Source organism: Carassius carassius, chromosome 12, assembly GCF_963082965.1.
Source record: "Carassius carassius chromosome 12, fCarCar2.1, whole genome shotgun sequence".
NCBI classification, from domain to species: domain Eukaryota; kingdom Metazoa; phylum Chordata; class Actinopteri; order Cypriniformes; family Cyprinidae; genus Carassius; species Carassius carassius.
The window spans coordinates 11,893,943-11,910,713 of NC_081766.1; the positions used below are offsets into that span (position 1 = coordinate 11,893,943).

General features: G+C 36.6%; 1 protein-coding gene across 1 annotated transcript in view; it reads left to right on the forward strand.

The window, feature by feature from the left end:
- brinp2 (bone morphogenetic protein/retinoic acid inducible neural-specific 2) overlaps positions 1 to 16,771 on the forward strand; it is a 78,226-nt gene that overhangs the window by 20,250 nt on the left and 41,205 nt on the right. The window contains exons 2-3 of the mRNA XM_059563471.1: positions 5,903 to 6,223; positions 14,107 to 14,297. Of these exons, the coding sequence (XP_059419454.1) occupies positions 5,952 to 6,223; positions 14,107 to 14,297 (463 nt within the window). The 5' untranslated portion in view covers positions 5,903 to 5,951. The remainder of the gene's footprint in view (positions 1 to 5,902; positions 6,224 to 14,106; positions 14,298 to 16,771) is intronic.

The window sequence follows — 16,771 nt, forward strand, 5'->3', positions numbered from 1 at the left end:
TTATTTTGAGAGTGTGATGTATAAGCAAGTACACCCACTAGAAGGCTGAAATGTGTTTACGATGATACAACAGCTGGACAGTCTGCATTAAAGGTATAGTTTACCCCCAAAATTTAAATTCTACCATCACTTACTCACCCATTAATTGTTCCAAACCTGTATGATTTTCTTTCTTCTGCTGAACACAAAGGACAATATTTTGAAGAATGTTGGTAACCAGTTGAGCACAAAAGATTATATTTTGAAGAATGTTGGTAACCATACAGTTGACGTGCGTAGTAAAAATTCTAGGCTAATGCCAACTGTTTGGTTACCAATTTCAAAATATCTTATTTTGCGTTCAACAGAAGAAAGAAACTCATACAATCTTACATTCACACTTGCACATGAACCAGTTGAGCTCTGGACCCCGAGTCTGGTTTGATAGGTATAGCAAATAAGGCATTGATGAGTCTTAATTATCCATATTTTACAGTATTGTGCCTAATTCTGAAATAAATGCCAGTGATTGTGGCTGTTTGCTTTGACTCCTCATGTGAATGTTTTCCCTCTGTTGCCATTGGAGAACATCTGCTTATATTATTTCACTGAGAGTGCAACTTATTAATTTGCCATAATGCCATAACACGTGCTTTAAAAGAAGCTTGCAGAATTTGAGAATTACACAGATGTGTGTAAATGTACATACAGTACATGCATATTAGTGCATGAGTTTGTTTGCTAGACCATCACATACGTACACACAGAGAGACATATATAACCCTTCTACAACAAGATATTGTTGAAATTGCTTTCACATTAATGCTCTTTCACGCCCGCATAATTGTTTCGCTGATTAACTTGCCATGCTTGCATGTTTTAATTAAACACATTTTCAGGATTTATGCCCTTTCATTTATTTATCTCCCATCTTACAAAATGGTCACCTGGGGCATATTTTCTGGTGGAATTAAATGTGGTTTAATTATTTTCACAGGATGAAATTGCTCATAAACAATCACACATGGAGGTGTGCAGAGCTCGACCTTATTAAAAGTTTCTTGCATGCTTCTTTTTTGTTGCTTTGTCTATGACACTCACATTTTTGCAGGCAGATCAAATGCAGTAAACAAGACAGGTGCAATAACTGTAATGCAATTATTGTTTCAAAGGTTTGCTCTCTTTATGTGAAGAAAAAAAATAGAACAATTATAAAATAAAATAAAAAAATACACCCTAAGGTCTCACTCTTGAATGAGTAGGTAGTTTGGTCAGACAGCCTGTTATGGTTATTGAAGAAGTGAAACTCCAAACAAACAATAAATGCATGATTGAAATCAGACAACTGTAAAGAGCACAGATGCATGATGGGCTATGGGCAATGATGGGCACAGATGCATGATGGGCAAATCAAAGCACTCATATTACTATTCCTCATACTACTACTATATTCAGGCAAAATGTAAAGTAATTCATGTCACACAAATCATGTGGCATAATGAGGAAATATATAGTATGTAAATTTTGCATTTAAATAATAATAATAATAAAGGTGTTATTTTAAACTTTTTATAACATGATGGATTTTCTATTAAATTTATTATAATTTAAATAATTTTAAAAATAAACATTTTCTACAATCTTACTGTTTTTAGTGTATTTTTGGACAAAATAAATGCAGCCTTAGTGAACATAAGAAACTTATTTTAACTTTTGAAAGGTAGTGTACCTATATAATCATATAAATAATATTTTCCTCTCACATAATAAGGCCTGAAATTCACATTCCTTTTTTCACTTGCGTTTGGATTTCTGTAATGGGGCTGCAGACACAAATGATGGCAAGAGTAAGGCAGGTGGGGGGATTGCTGAGTACTCGAGTTCAATAGGACAGCCGGCTTTATGGTTATGTCAGTGCACCTGGTTCCTCTGCACACTCAGGCTCAGTAAAACTCCACAGCTGGACGGCATAACATTTCTTGCTTTACTTTGAATAATAGATGAGAACACAGAATACTGGAGATCCAACCTAAATCCCCAACAGGTCTTTTGTGTTCTCAGACTTTCTATAAAATTGAAAATATTGGAGTTTTGAGAGCTTTCTCATGTAAACAGATGTTAAATCAACTTTAAATCAGGAAGAGTTTGGAGCGGCTATGTGAATGATTTCATCTGGGCCTTGTTATATGTAAAGTGTAGAACAGCAGCCGAATTTCTGCCATAATAGGCCTCAATTGGCTTTTTGAGAACTGACTGTTGCGCCAATTTTGGATAACTGCCTTCGATGGCTCAGAGGATGATTCTGTACCTGTGGGATCTAAGTGAAATTGAGTGGTTCTCAACAAGAATCTTGTTCAATGGTCACACACACATACAGAAAGAGTGTCAACGATAGAACTTAGATGTTTTGGAAGAAACACACACTATTCTTTAGAATGTGATTAGGAATTATGAGATGCAAGTACGTTTTGGTGTAGTTTAGTGTCCATTGTGTTAATGAGTTTTGTTTTGTTTTATTCTTGAGAAATTGAAATGGCTACACCACACAAGAATACTGTAGATTTGACATCTGAATCAGAATGAATTTACTGAAATAAAAATTCAAAGAAATTAAACACAAGTAATGCATCCTGGGAAATTAGTGTTCTACCAATTAACACCTACAGTATCTATATCATTCTATCCTTTTATTCTCTCTGTCTGCAAGACCCATAAATCTTCTAATTTTCAAATGAGCCTTTGTCAAGCCAACACTTTAACACTTTAACTCTCACTTTCATGTCATTCCAAACATATAAGACTTATTTTTTTTCTGTGGAACACAAAAGAAGATATTCTGAAGAATGCTGATAACCACAGAAGAAAGAAAGTCATACAGTTTTGGAACAACATGAGGGTGGGTAAATAACGACAGAATTTTTAGGTACTTAATAAGGTTGTTTGAAAGAATGTGCCTGTTAGTCTACCACTTTGGATGAAAGTGCCAAATAAATATCTACTTTAAACACATTTTACACACGTTATTTTCCTGCATAAAACTGCCATACATAACAAAGCAACAGCCTCGGCAGAGCGTCCGAGATGCTTCATAAAGTACACTACATTAAAACCACAGAAGCTGCAGGTGCGTTATTCTATGAAAATAATGAAGTGTGATGAACAAGCATAGCAGGTTACCAAAATACTAGCAGGTGCACAGCGTGAGTCATAGGCCCTTTTATAAACAATGTTAAGGACGTTGAAAAATTCAGAGCAATTTTGAGAGCAATTATCTTGATATTCAAGAACAGCTATCCCAAATTTCCTGGAGATTTGTTGTGTTGCTGATATCTAACAAACAAATAATGTACTCATATACAGCTGGAATCTCCATCTGCCAAATGGAAAGAAAAAAAAACAATCAAGACAGTATTAAAGTTGGCTAATCGTCATTGTGATGGATGGATGGATGTGTTTTTAAATAAAAGTCACAGATTTGTTAGAACATGAGGATGAGTACATTTTCATTTTGGGGTGATCTATTTATAAGGACAAAATATGCATTATAATTAGAGCCTCCTTGACCAATTCACTGTTCTCAGGGCTTGGTTATCCCTCATAATCACAAAAAGCTGTGGTATCAGCATGTCTTCGAGGCAGTTTCTTAAAACCACTACATAATCATTATTTGATCAATTGGATCTAAAGCCTTCAGGTGAACCTTAGGCCCTGCAATGCCGGTTTCCTAACAAGTGTGCTCTGCAGATCACTTGTATGCAAGTGTTGTGGACATGAGATGTGTACTCAGTGTCTATATATTACCCTATCCTAAATTCTAGATACTCGTAGCTAGTGCCTGCCTTCTTCCCTGAGTGGGAAGGGTAAATATAAAGACACCTAAATTATGCAAGGTGCGCATGAGAATGCCAGGGCCTAATTCAGTATTTCTTCCATTGTCACCCTGGCATTTCAATGTTTTATGCATTTTATAATTAGGTAGAGGCTCCAGAGGGAATGGAGAGCAATAAGACCGTGTATAGCTGTCTGGGGTGTCACTACTCAGACCCTGGGTTTATTTGAAAGGCAAATTTCAAATGTGAAGCCAGTCAAGGTATTTGAGAATAAAAGGTTGACAATTTCTGTGTCCATCTGCTGTTGCTACTTAAATGTGACAAACAGCAAGCAATTGGTGTATGTAATTTGACTAGCTGAAAGTTGTGTCAACTGTGGCAATGACAGCATGTGATGGATGGATGGATGGATGGATGGATGGATGGATGGATGGATAGATGACCTCAACTCCAATTTAGTAAACTGACTTTATCAAACAAACCAAATTTTCTGACTGAAATCACGTAAAAACTTTTATCACCTTCAGTATTTGCACGAAGAACCTAATTATCAATCACAAATATGTTTTAGAAGTTGCGGTCAAAAATGAGCAAAGCATTCTATGAATTACAAAGGCCTGAACAATTTTTACATGAAACTGTTATTCTAAATTTGACAAATAGCATGGCATTTACCTTTCTCAGGAAGCAGTTAAAACTAGATTTGAGAAAAAATGCATGCCATGATGAATGTGTTCTGTGTACAAATGTCATTCATCATGTACTGCTCTTATTTGCTTGTACGTTTAATTTAATTTATTATGGTTTGTCTCTTATATTTGCCTACTTGGTTTAGCATTTGCCATTTTTAACATCTATTTAAAGTAAAACGTGGGCATATTATTAGTATTATTTTATTATATTGTTCTTTTTAATGCATTGTACATTTAAGTGTTAATAACAATAATTTAAGTGTTAATAATTTATATATATCTCAATTGAATTAATCAAGGTTATCATAGCATAACCAATTTATTTATTTATTTTATTGACAGTCAACCCTAATATATATATTCTTGTAATTTACCTTACAGAAACAGCAAATGTTGGTCACATACTACAGGACTAAGAAGAAGATAAAAAAAAGACAATGGGATAAATTGTTAGAAAGAACAAAGTAATAAAAATGATGAAATATATAAAACAGACCAAAAAGAGATGCTATAGCATAGAATAAGATATATCAAGATGAGGCCATGAGATGATTGCAGAGTATAAAACAAAGGAGATGAGAGGGAAAAAGTGAAGAGTAGAAGAAATATTTTGCTGGAGGAATGGGGATGATTACATTTTGAATATTAAAACTATATGACTGAGTGAGGAAATAAGATGTTCTTTCAGGAAGCAATAGGGGGGAAAACATGGTGAATAATTTCTGGGTGACCTGATGGCTGTTTGTAGTTTAATTAAATGTGCTGAAGAAGGCTATGCTGGGTAAATGGAACTTATTAATGTACATACATGAGGTCCTAGATATGCTTCAACCCTTTTCTTGCAACACGATTCTTGGATAAATTATAGTATTTTCATGTGTTGTTTTACAAGAAAATACTATTTCAGCCTGTCTACTTCAAAATGTCATGTTACATTTAATTTGTTACTTGCAAATTCTTTGCAATTATTAGTGAAAATCTTTCTATAACACATTTTTTTGGTGTACAACATACTACATTTTAACAATGTTAGTACAGTATACAGTAATACAGTACTATCCTAAGGTTATTATACTTATCTAAAACAGATTTGTTTTTTATCTTTACTTGACATAAAATGAACATTAACTGATATATATAGAAACAGATAATATAAAATAAAACTGATTTAAAATATAAATAAAAACCAGTGATACTTAAATAACTCTATTCTTTAGGAAAGATATGACCGCTGAAAGCCGTGAATGACTAATCAGAATTGAGTATGCCAGACAGCTCTGTTCGCTATACTTCACTGTGAATACTTTTGATTTAATCCTAAATTAAACACACAAAAGAAAATGTATATGTTAATGCTCATCATCAAAGCCTTACCATCATCTTCTGTTCCTGTGTGTTCAGGTCAAAGGGATTGGCAGAAGAATGCTGGCGCCAGGTGCCCAGGGGCAGGATGGCATTCTGTTGGCAGAGAGCTGCGGGTGTTAGATGGTTCCTCTTGATGCTCCTGTGGCACTGGGCACCTCTGGGCCCACTGAGCTGGTTTCTGGCTTTGGCTGAGCGTCTGGACCAGAAGACCTCACCATTCTCTTCTATCTCTGGCCGGAGCAGTGGCCAGCTGGACTGGCTCTTGTCTGATAAAGGGCCCTTCCATCGTTGTCCAGAATACACCGAGTTCAAAGAACGCTTCCAACAAGGTTTCTCCACACGCTACAAAATCTACAGGTTTGTGTTGTGATGAATATATTATTAATTGAAAAAACTGGATATTCAAAACTGACTTGTAAGCAAAATCGGGTTCACTACTGGTGTACTTATGGTTTCTTGGCTTTCTAGGCCAATAGTGATGAACATCGGTAGAACGGTTCCATAGTCTTTTACACTACCATTCAAAAGCTTCGGTTTAGCAAGATTTTTTTATGTTTTTGAACACTGGAATCTCTTATGCTCACCATTTATTTAATAATAAATACAGTAAAAAGTAATATTGTGAAATATTATTAGGATTTAAAATATCTGTTTTCTTAAAAATAAGATGCTATTTTATTTTTTACAAAGAATTAGTTGCAGGGAATATATCTGTGTAAATTGCAGCAGTGCTTAAATCATAAACTTACTCATAATCCAGACGATTTCTGACATGGATTCCCATTTTCCACACATTGTTTTCCATTACTTCTCTGCATGTGGGGTGAGAAAATCATGTAAAACGATAAAAGTGCTCATAGTAATGTTAACTTACAGAATCAATTTGCACTTCTTTCCACATATTTTTGTGACCTCTGAACAATAAATGGAATACGCTTTTTGAGCTGTATTTGGACAAGTGCGGATCTCTTTCATCTATATCTTTGAATATTTTGGATCTACGCACCATATGCTTTTTGCCCACTGGATTTTTGGACTACCATTTTTTTTTCTTTACTTACAGAATCAATTTTAAATTTTTAGAAAATCAGCAAGACATGGTAAACTGGGTTAAATAGACTTGACTACACTCTTAGTGATAAATGAAAGCTTTATAAAACTAGAAAAAACTTTGTGAATGAAGGGTGTGTGGATTTTGCAGCAACCAGTCGAGCTTTCTGCAGAAAAGTGTCATGCAGACAAACTGACCCTTTCGTCATTCATGACAGATAATATAAACCACAGTGAGAAGTCCTGACAACAACATAACAGGAGAAAATTTAAAAAATACTAAGGTCTCAGTTGTGATGAGGCATGGATCTGTTTAATCTGATGCAGTTCATGATGCATTAAATTGCTCAAAAGTGACAGTAAAGGCATTTTAATTTTACAAAAAAAAAAAAAAAAAAAAAAAAATTATATATATATATATATATATATATATATATATATATATATATATATATATATATATATATATATATATATATATATTTAAATGATTTTGTTACAGTACAAAAACCCCTGCACCACACTACACTATCTAGTGAGGTCTTATTTCCTATATTCCCTGCGATTCAAACCTGTGACCTTGGCACTGATGCACAGCAACAATCATTATTATTCTGAAAAGTGCAACACATCAGTAGGAACCCGGTTGTGATTATTCAGCTGTTGACCTGTTTTAATTACATGCACCCGGCATCACATCATTCATCCAGTACAGTGCATTTTAAATATCGACCACTACACATTCATTCCAATCCATTTCAAAGACACAGGGACAACAGGAAAGAAAGATGTGTTTGGTGCATTTCTGTGGCTGACCTCAGATCCGCCAGGGGAGTTTGGCCTTTTCACCTGCTTCTTTTGTCCCCCGCTGGTGTATAGCTGACTCTGTCCAACTCTCTCCATTCCTCGAATTCAGAACCCAGCGTGCCTCCTGCAGCTGGGCAGAGAAAGGCCCACGGAACTGTGATGGACTCAGTAAGGGGGAGACAAGCCTCTGCCAGCGTGGTTTGAAAGTCTGTCCAGCAAGCCAAAGTCTGTGTGGGTGTGTGGGTGTTTGGGTGTAGGCGACTCTTCTGTATGTGCCTCACAGTTCAGACAGTGTGTAAACAGCATCACTGACCTCACACTGCAAAGACGGAACTTCAGCTTGTCACTGCATTCGCCTTTTGATATGATAACAGAAACAGAAACTGGGTTGCACATCACAAGAGGAGAACACCAGCAGGCACTGTACCTTTTACTGCTTCCTTGGGCACAGCTCCCCTCTGGGGGTTAACGTTGCACCAAAGGATCCCCGGCAGAGTGAATTCTATGGTCTTTAGTCATACTGCCAGCTCCGATGGGGATTTTTCTGTTGTGAATGGAGAGAAATGTGCACTTGCATTAGTTTCCTTTGTTCCGAGGCTTTAGCAGCAGTTGACATTTACATTCAGAAGTTTTTTTGTTTTTGGTTTTATTTTATATGGAGGCATCTGTGAGCTCAATAAAATGAAATACACAATCAAAACAGATTTCTGTTTAAAAGAGATAACTTACACAGATTACACTGCACTCCGTAACAGAAAAGTAAAGGTTTTCAGTTACAAATGTCATTGTAGAAATGCTTTATTACTCTTAAATGTTTAAATTATGGTAATACTTGACAATTATGTTTGTTAACATTCGTTCATTGATTCTGTATCATGAACAAACAATGAAAAATACAGCATTTATTATAGATTTATTTTGATTTCTAAATATACTAATTTATTTTGTATACATTATTTTATTTTTTATATAAATTATGAATGACTAATAAGGAATTGATATATATATATATATATATATATATATAATATCAATTTAGATTACTGAATGATGTTCATATTGCATGTTATCTAATGTTAACAATTTGAACCTATATTGTTCAGTTACCTCATTTATTCTACAAGCATAATTGTCAAGTATGTGGATTGCTGAATATTTGGCTTTTCACGTTACATTATTTTTAGAAATAATTCATATACTTTTTTATTAATTGTTTGTATTATTTTATTTATTATAATTTTTATTTATTATTTATTTATAATTTTTCAGCATTATTTATTCATATGTAAAACCTTTTTTAAGAAGGAAAAAATATCAAATGAACCTTCAAATAGATGTAGAGTCTGGAATAATACAAGAAATATTTATAATTATGGAAGAACCAAGACACACTATCCTACCTATGTGGAGCCTTGGGATGATGTAGTAGCTCCCATTCGTGCTATTATCTGTAGACCATCATACCATTGGTGCTGCACAAGGTGACGGCAGTGACGACCAGCAGGGAGCCGCTCCGTAGAGATTTAGTAACCTGGTAGTAGTTGGTTTCCAAAGGCAACAAGTATCTGCAAAAGAAATCAAACACAAAGACCTGTGTAAGCTATAAGCAGTTGAGACAAAATGTAATTTTAATGTTTTAATGGGAAACACAAGAGATGAATTATGTTATGCAGGTGACACTGGTCCACAATGTAGAATTAATAAGCCAAATGGATGGAAAACTCAGAGATGCTTGTGTGGAATTATAAGGGGGGAAGCCATACAGGGGCTTGAAAAGAATCGCTTTTGTGTTCTGTTGACTTGATGCAATTTACCACTTCAATCACTCACCAAAGGGTATTTCATAAGCATTTGATAAGCATTGTCTGATCTTCCATAGATTGAGTCAAATTTCACTCTTTATGTTGATGTTTGCCAGTGCAAAGTTTTTTGCTGAGCAGTTTCATTTAGTTTTTGCTTTGTGTAGTTCTGTATTTTGCTGAAAGCATGATTTTGTCATTTCTTATTTGCTTAACTTTGGCAACTAATCCTTCTTTAAAAATCTATAGTTAAAGCTGGTTTCACAATACAATGCAGCCCCTGGTGGGATGGTTTCCTAAGCTTATTTTCTAGATGAAAAAAATAAAAAAATAAAATTCAGCATGAGCCAATGTTTTAGTTCACTAACCACAAGCCTTTCAAGTTTTGCATGAAACAGAGGGGTTTAAAGAGAAAAATAAAAAGAGAGAGAGCAAAGACAGAATGGGACATTCAGACAGATTGTGACATTTTAAGCTTTTGGCTGAATAGGTGAACAAACTGTTCAGAGTGACTCAGTCACCATCTGTTGAAAACGTGGCATCTTTTCATTTCAGGTTTATTTTCAGAAGACAAAAATAATTGAGACAGGCTTTGGATATACTTGTGTAAATCCTGTTTCTGATTTGTTTTATGTCAATAAATTTATCACCAAGTATTAATGCATACCTATTGTAGCCTACTTTAAGACAATATTCTAAAATAGACTGTATATTAGTTGACATAATTTCTGTGAGCTATAATTTTAATTATCCTCAAACTGGTTCCACATTCCACAGAACACTGAAAAAGTGAAAACTTACCTAACCCTAAATTACTTTCACTTCACTACAGATTGATTAAGTTATATTATTAAATAATATTTCTGATTTAAATAAAACTGGTTAATTTAGATGATAAAACAAGAAACATATATTAGATTACCTTACAAAACATTTTAGAAGAAAAAAAACAGCAATGCAATTTGAAGTGAACAAGAGTGGAAGACTGGACATTTCTGTAAAGGGCTCAGTAAATGTCTCAGTGTCTGCAGTTGAGAAGGGAGGTAATATATCATACTTACAGTACTTTAGTTGACAAGAAGTTCCTGTTTTATTTTATAAATACAAAAGTCCAGATGCACAGGGAACAAATATTTCTCAGAAGCTCTGAGAGCCTGATAGTCTGTCACTCCAATCACATTCATGTCAGTTCTGATCTGATTTCATACTGAGGTAAAGTTTGAAGGTCATTAGAGTGAACATGATGTCCATGGAATTGAACGCCCAGCCACTGCAGGCAAAGAAGTACACAAATCTTAAAGGGATACAGCCTTACAAATCATTGAAATATTCTGTGAGGAACACAAAAATGGTTCTTCTGCTGCACTGCTGCAAAAACACCCTTTTGGAACCTTTTCAGAGATTAATTAACCGAGAAATACTAATTATGTCACTGACTCACCAATGTTGTTTTAAACCAATATGACTTTCGTTGTTCCATGATGAAAAAGATGAATCTTTAGTGTAATATCCAGGCAACCCTTCCACAAAATGAAAGTGAATGAGGATTAGGGCTATACATTTCCTTTATTTCAAAGACTATAATAAAAGTGATCCATACTACTCTACAGTATATCCCAGTCTTCTGCGGTCATTCTTGTGTGAGAAACAGGTGATTTAAGTTGCTATACACTGAAAATCTTGAGACTGGCTTGTTCATAAGAAAAAGAAAGACTCATTAACTAATCAGTTATTTAAAAACTTAATCAATCATCTTATCCCACTGAAGAACTATCAGTGAGTAACAACTAAAATGTCAGTCTGTTCCACACAAAAAGCATTTGTATAACTTGACACAAGTTGGGATATAAAGCATGAGCCACATGAGCTACATTAAATGATGCTTTTCCCCCACTTTTATCGACTGGAAAACAATCATGAGGATATTCTCAGGATAAACTCCACAGTTCACAAGAAAAACATCTGGAAAAAGTTTTGGAACAACATAGAGTGAACCATCCAACATACTCTCATGGAAATTCAAACTATTTTACATTTTGGTGTTTGAATTTTGTCAACTCATTCATTCATTTTCATATGATCTGCTTATGCCTCACTGAGGGTTAGGTTTAGAGGTGGATCGTCATGCTTATTTTTTTACAATCATTAATTTTCATACTAATTCATATGATTTTGCCACCAATGCACCAAAACAAAATTGGTTACTCAAGATCTGTTTGGAACCTAATTTTAAAACATCACACTAATGGCTACTTGACAAGTGATGTGTATTTTGTTCTAGAAAATAATTTAAAGTTCTCCTGGAATAAATGTTTAACTGTCTCAAATTAGCGAAGGAGGGGTGTGAAGCACCTATTACTGTGCTGAGCACAAACACGGCTGCAGAATGCACCGCCAGCACAGGTTCACAGGGGAAAAGAAAGAGACACTAATTGCTATTCAAATTTCCCCTCCTTCATTCAACAAACTCTGCATATAAACTAACCACGATCCACAAGGAATTCTAAAGTAGTAGCAATGACTTTGATATTCAGTCCACCATTGAGCAGAGGACAGCGCATTCATTATATGCATCGGATAAAGGTGTATGTCTGTTTTAATGAATGAAAAGTTTGAGAGGTGAAGATCTATTTTCATAGAGCGCACCTGCCGTCCTCTGCTTGATTGGCAGGTTAATACAAACGGGCCAGAAGACCCAGTTTCAATCCAGCAGAGCAAGGTGTTGCAGATCAGCAGTTTTCTCTTTCGTGCATATATGTGTGTGTGTGTGTGTGTGTGTGTGTGTGTGTGTGCTGCACAGATGCAGCCTGCAAGTTAAAACTTGATGCAGAAACCAGCTGAAAAGACTAAAGTTACCACTTACAATTGGCTGGCAGGTATGACAGAGACAACAAATACAAGAAATTAAGTCAATACCCAGGTGCGGTGGCCCCCTAGTAAGGCAGTATTAAAAAGTTGAGCATTTTGGGTGATGGTGTCCCACTCCACAGCAGAGTTCCAGGTGCTATCAGCTGGTGCTAAAGCCCTTTAATTAAGATCATCTATCACCATTAGCTTATGGTCGGACAGCAACTGCTTTCGTTAATTAACTCTTAGAGATTCTAACGAACCGTATTAAGCCCAGTAGGCGATTCCTTTGGGTAGCATCTTCACAGAAGCACAAGCTTTGTTCTATGAACATACACGTAACCCCAGGAAAACATTAGGATTGTTATTGGTTTTATGCCACGCATATTCAGAAGATACAGAGAGTATTTTGCAAGATGTGTGTGCAGGAATGATGTCAGAGTTACAAACACTGTCAAAAGTTGCATCATGTAAGCTCTGTTTTGTTTATGGACCTGAATCGCATTCACCCACATTACGATGACATGCATCAATATTTAGCACCATGCAAATTTTACACATGCTTAGACTTATTTTCTGCTATCAGCATTTTCTTTTGCTCTTGTGCCTTACGCATGTTTTATCCAGCTGTCTTTACTCAGTGCAACTTATAACATCCAAGCGAAAGATTTATCACCAACAAATCAGAAGAGTTGATTTATCACCAACAACAGATTTATCACCAACAAATCAGAAAAAAAAAGAGTAGGAAAAAAGATCATCCCTCTCCTAAAATGAGTTGTAGCTAATCACCTTCTCAATGGAAAACTAAGCCATTTGACTTTCAACTGTGATCAGCTGTGGCCATTTTGATTGGCTCAACATGAAAATTTCTTTCCTGGAGCATTTCAATCCTTAGTTGTGCTTAATTAGCTTAATTATTTAACCTCAACACAGAACAATATGTCTGGCAATAATCCAATAAATCACCATTCCAATAACAGAATTCCTACAGTAAAGAAGGGAAAATGGATGGGGCAAAATATCATACAATTCTTGGAAAATCTGCAGCGGTCTGCAAGAAGATTGTCAATGGGAAGAAGGTTTACCCTCCAACATGACAATGACCCAAAGCACAGAGCAAAACTGACCACACAGTGGTTAGAGGAGAAAAGGGTGAATGTCATTGCATGGCCCAGTCAGAGCCCAGACTTAATGCCCATTGAAAACCTGTGGAATGACTTGAAGACTGCAGTTCACAAACGCTCACCATCCAATTTAACCGAACTTGAGCAGTTCTGCAAAGAAGAGTTGCAAATATTGCAAAGTCTAGATGTGCAAAGTTAGTAGAAACAGACAGATCCCAACAGACTAAATACGGTAATTAAAGAAAAAAGTGGTTCAAAAAAATACTGTCAAGGGGGTGATCCTTTTTCAAACTCATTGATTCGGTTTTTCAGTTTTTTTTTTATTTTATTATTATTTTTTTTTTTTGGACATGTTGGTGTTATATCTTTCACTTGGATGTTATAAGTTGCACTGAATTAATACAAATGGATAAAAAAACTGTCCAACTTTATTTAATTATTTATTTAATATGGGCATAGCAGTAACATTGGATAGACCAGATGCATTGTTTAAAGTGTTATAGCACATGTGCTAATTTTCAACACCTGTCTACTTTTCTATACCCACTGTAATGGTATTAAAATAAACTATTGCATTAAAGTACTGAACTGTTTTTGTTTTGTCTCGCAGGGAGTTTAGTCACTGGAAAGTGAACAGCTTGGTGACAGAGAAAAGAGACTTCTTCAAAGCCCCGCTGCCTTTGGCGCCCGAGTTTTTACGCAACCTCAGGCTTCTGGGGAGAAGGCCGAGCCTTCAGCAGATTCATGAAAATCTGATCAAGAAATATGGCACTCATTTCTTGGTATCAGCCACATTGGGAGGTAAGTCAGAATTTAATGATATCTATGCTAAAGGTGAAGAGATTTTGGTAACATATTCTGTAAAACTTTTATATGGGTAGTTTTAATAAACATCACTAATACAGGTTTATATATATATATATATATATATATATATATATATATATATATATATATATATATATATATCCTGAGGTGTGACAGTTGTTTTTTTTTTTTTTTTTTTTGGCATAATTATTCCATGTATTTTTGGTATGAGCTTGTAAAACCTGCAGGCATAATAAAAAAGGATCATCTTTTGGGATCACCCCCAATATACAATTCATTTAATTGTCTTATTTATAAGAAATGTTGTACATTATATTTTCATTTTCATAAAAATTGTGAGCACAATAATATAATGCATTAATTTATTATAATGCCTATGTAAAAGTTGCACATTTAAAGAATCTTAAAACACAGTATTTCATATTGTGTCTTAAATCATGTTTTAATGCATTTTACTCTTTAAATGTATAATCATGACTTTTTATGTAATATTAAATCCGCAATTTATAAGAAGATACTGAGATATACTAAAAGTCATGATAACATATTAAGAATTCTGTGCATTATAGGCTTCAGAAAAAGTTTCCAGAATTACAAACAAAATAAAAAAATAAAAATAAAAATGCATAGCTATACATTACTATCCATACACTGAGTCTGACATCCTTGCCATTTTCAGACAGTATTTTTCTCTTCTCCCTCTCTGGCACCCACATAATAAGTAGGGCAGCACGTCCCAGTGGTGGATTCAAACCTTTCAATGTGTCTCTAGCAGAATGTTGCATGTTACCAACACTAATTATGATGTCATTTATTGGTGGATGCATAAAGTGAAACTTCCAAGACAGGGAGACGAATGAAGTGGTAAAGCTACAATGAACGCTGGTAATTAACGACTCAAAGCAAAGGAAATGGGGGAACCGTGCTGTTGCATGCATACTAATCAGACTGAAACGAACAACACCATTCAGGCTCCACACATACAAGTACAAAAGATGCTCCTTAACCCAGACAAGAATATTTATCTGAATTTTAGGCTTAGATTCTGATCAAAGATAGCATTTACTATTAAAAATCTAAAGATCTTCAGAATAAACCTGTGGTTATAAACACCTCCCTTTTGGATAAACTGTTACAATCGGAACCCAGAGAAACGCAGGAGGCAAGAGATCCAATCGCAGTGAGGGGTTTTAATGGGTAATCCAAACACGAAATCAACAAGCAGGGGTCAAAACCAAAAATCCATCCAAACAAACAAACAAACAATTAAACAGGAATAGGAACAGGAACGGGAACAGGAACTCGGAAGACGAGGAACTCGGAAGGCGAGGAAACTGGGTGACGGAAAGAAAGGACTCCATGCAGACAAACAGAAAAAGACTGGTTAATATAGGGAGGGTAATGACTATCAAGTGAAGACACCTGAGTGCAATTAACAGGAGTGCAATTACTGTGATGAAGGGACAAGGCTATGTGGGAATTGTGGTGCCTACGGTGAGGTGCCTATGGGGAAGTGAGACCACTAGTGGAGACTCAGGGAAACAGAGACCAGAAGCGTGGCATTACCCCCTCCTCCACGGAGCAGCTACCAGATGCTCCACCTGAAGACAAGAAGAGACCAAGGAACACAGAGACCAGAAGGGAGGTGGAGCGGCGGAGGACCAGGGGGAGGGACGGAGGACCAGGTAAAATGGGGAAACAGAGACAAGAAGTGCAAAAACAAAAACAAGGAGCCCAGGAGGGAGGTGGACCGGAGGAGGATCAGGGGGAGGGACGGAGGGTCAGGTCCATAGAGGGAAACAGAGAGAAAAACAAAAACAAGGAGCCCAGGAGGGAGGTGGACCGGCGGAGGATCGGGGGAGGGACGGAGGGCCAGGTCCAAAGAGGGAAACAGAGAGAAGAAGAGCAAAAAACAAAAACAAAACACAAGTCCAGGAAGGAACATAACGTTCCGTGGCCCAGGGCCGAACCGACATGGCAGGAATCCAGAGAGAAGCAAGGTGGAATTGGAGCCATGCGGTCGAGACAGAAGCCCACCAGGGCGGCGCAGAAGACCACCACATCTGTGCGGTCGAGACAGAAGCCCACCAGGGCGGTGCAGAAGACCACCACATCCGTGTGGTCGAGACAGAAGCCCACCCGGTCGGCGCAGAAGACCACCACATCCGTGTGGTCGAGGCAGAGGGCCACCTGGGCGGCGCAGAAGACCACCACAGTGGGATCGATGACACAGGAGAGCCAGTCTGGTTAGGCAAGTCTGAAACAGAGAACATGAGCAAGTTAAGGGTGGCCTCCGTGGCCACGACAGGATCAGTCGAGCGCTGGACTGGCGACCACCTTGTGCTGTGGCACTGGGCTAACGGCCATCTTGTGCAGTGGTGCTGGGCTGGCGGTCCTCCTGTCTGTAGACCCCGGTCTAGAATCGGCCATCCCACCGGGAGAGACAG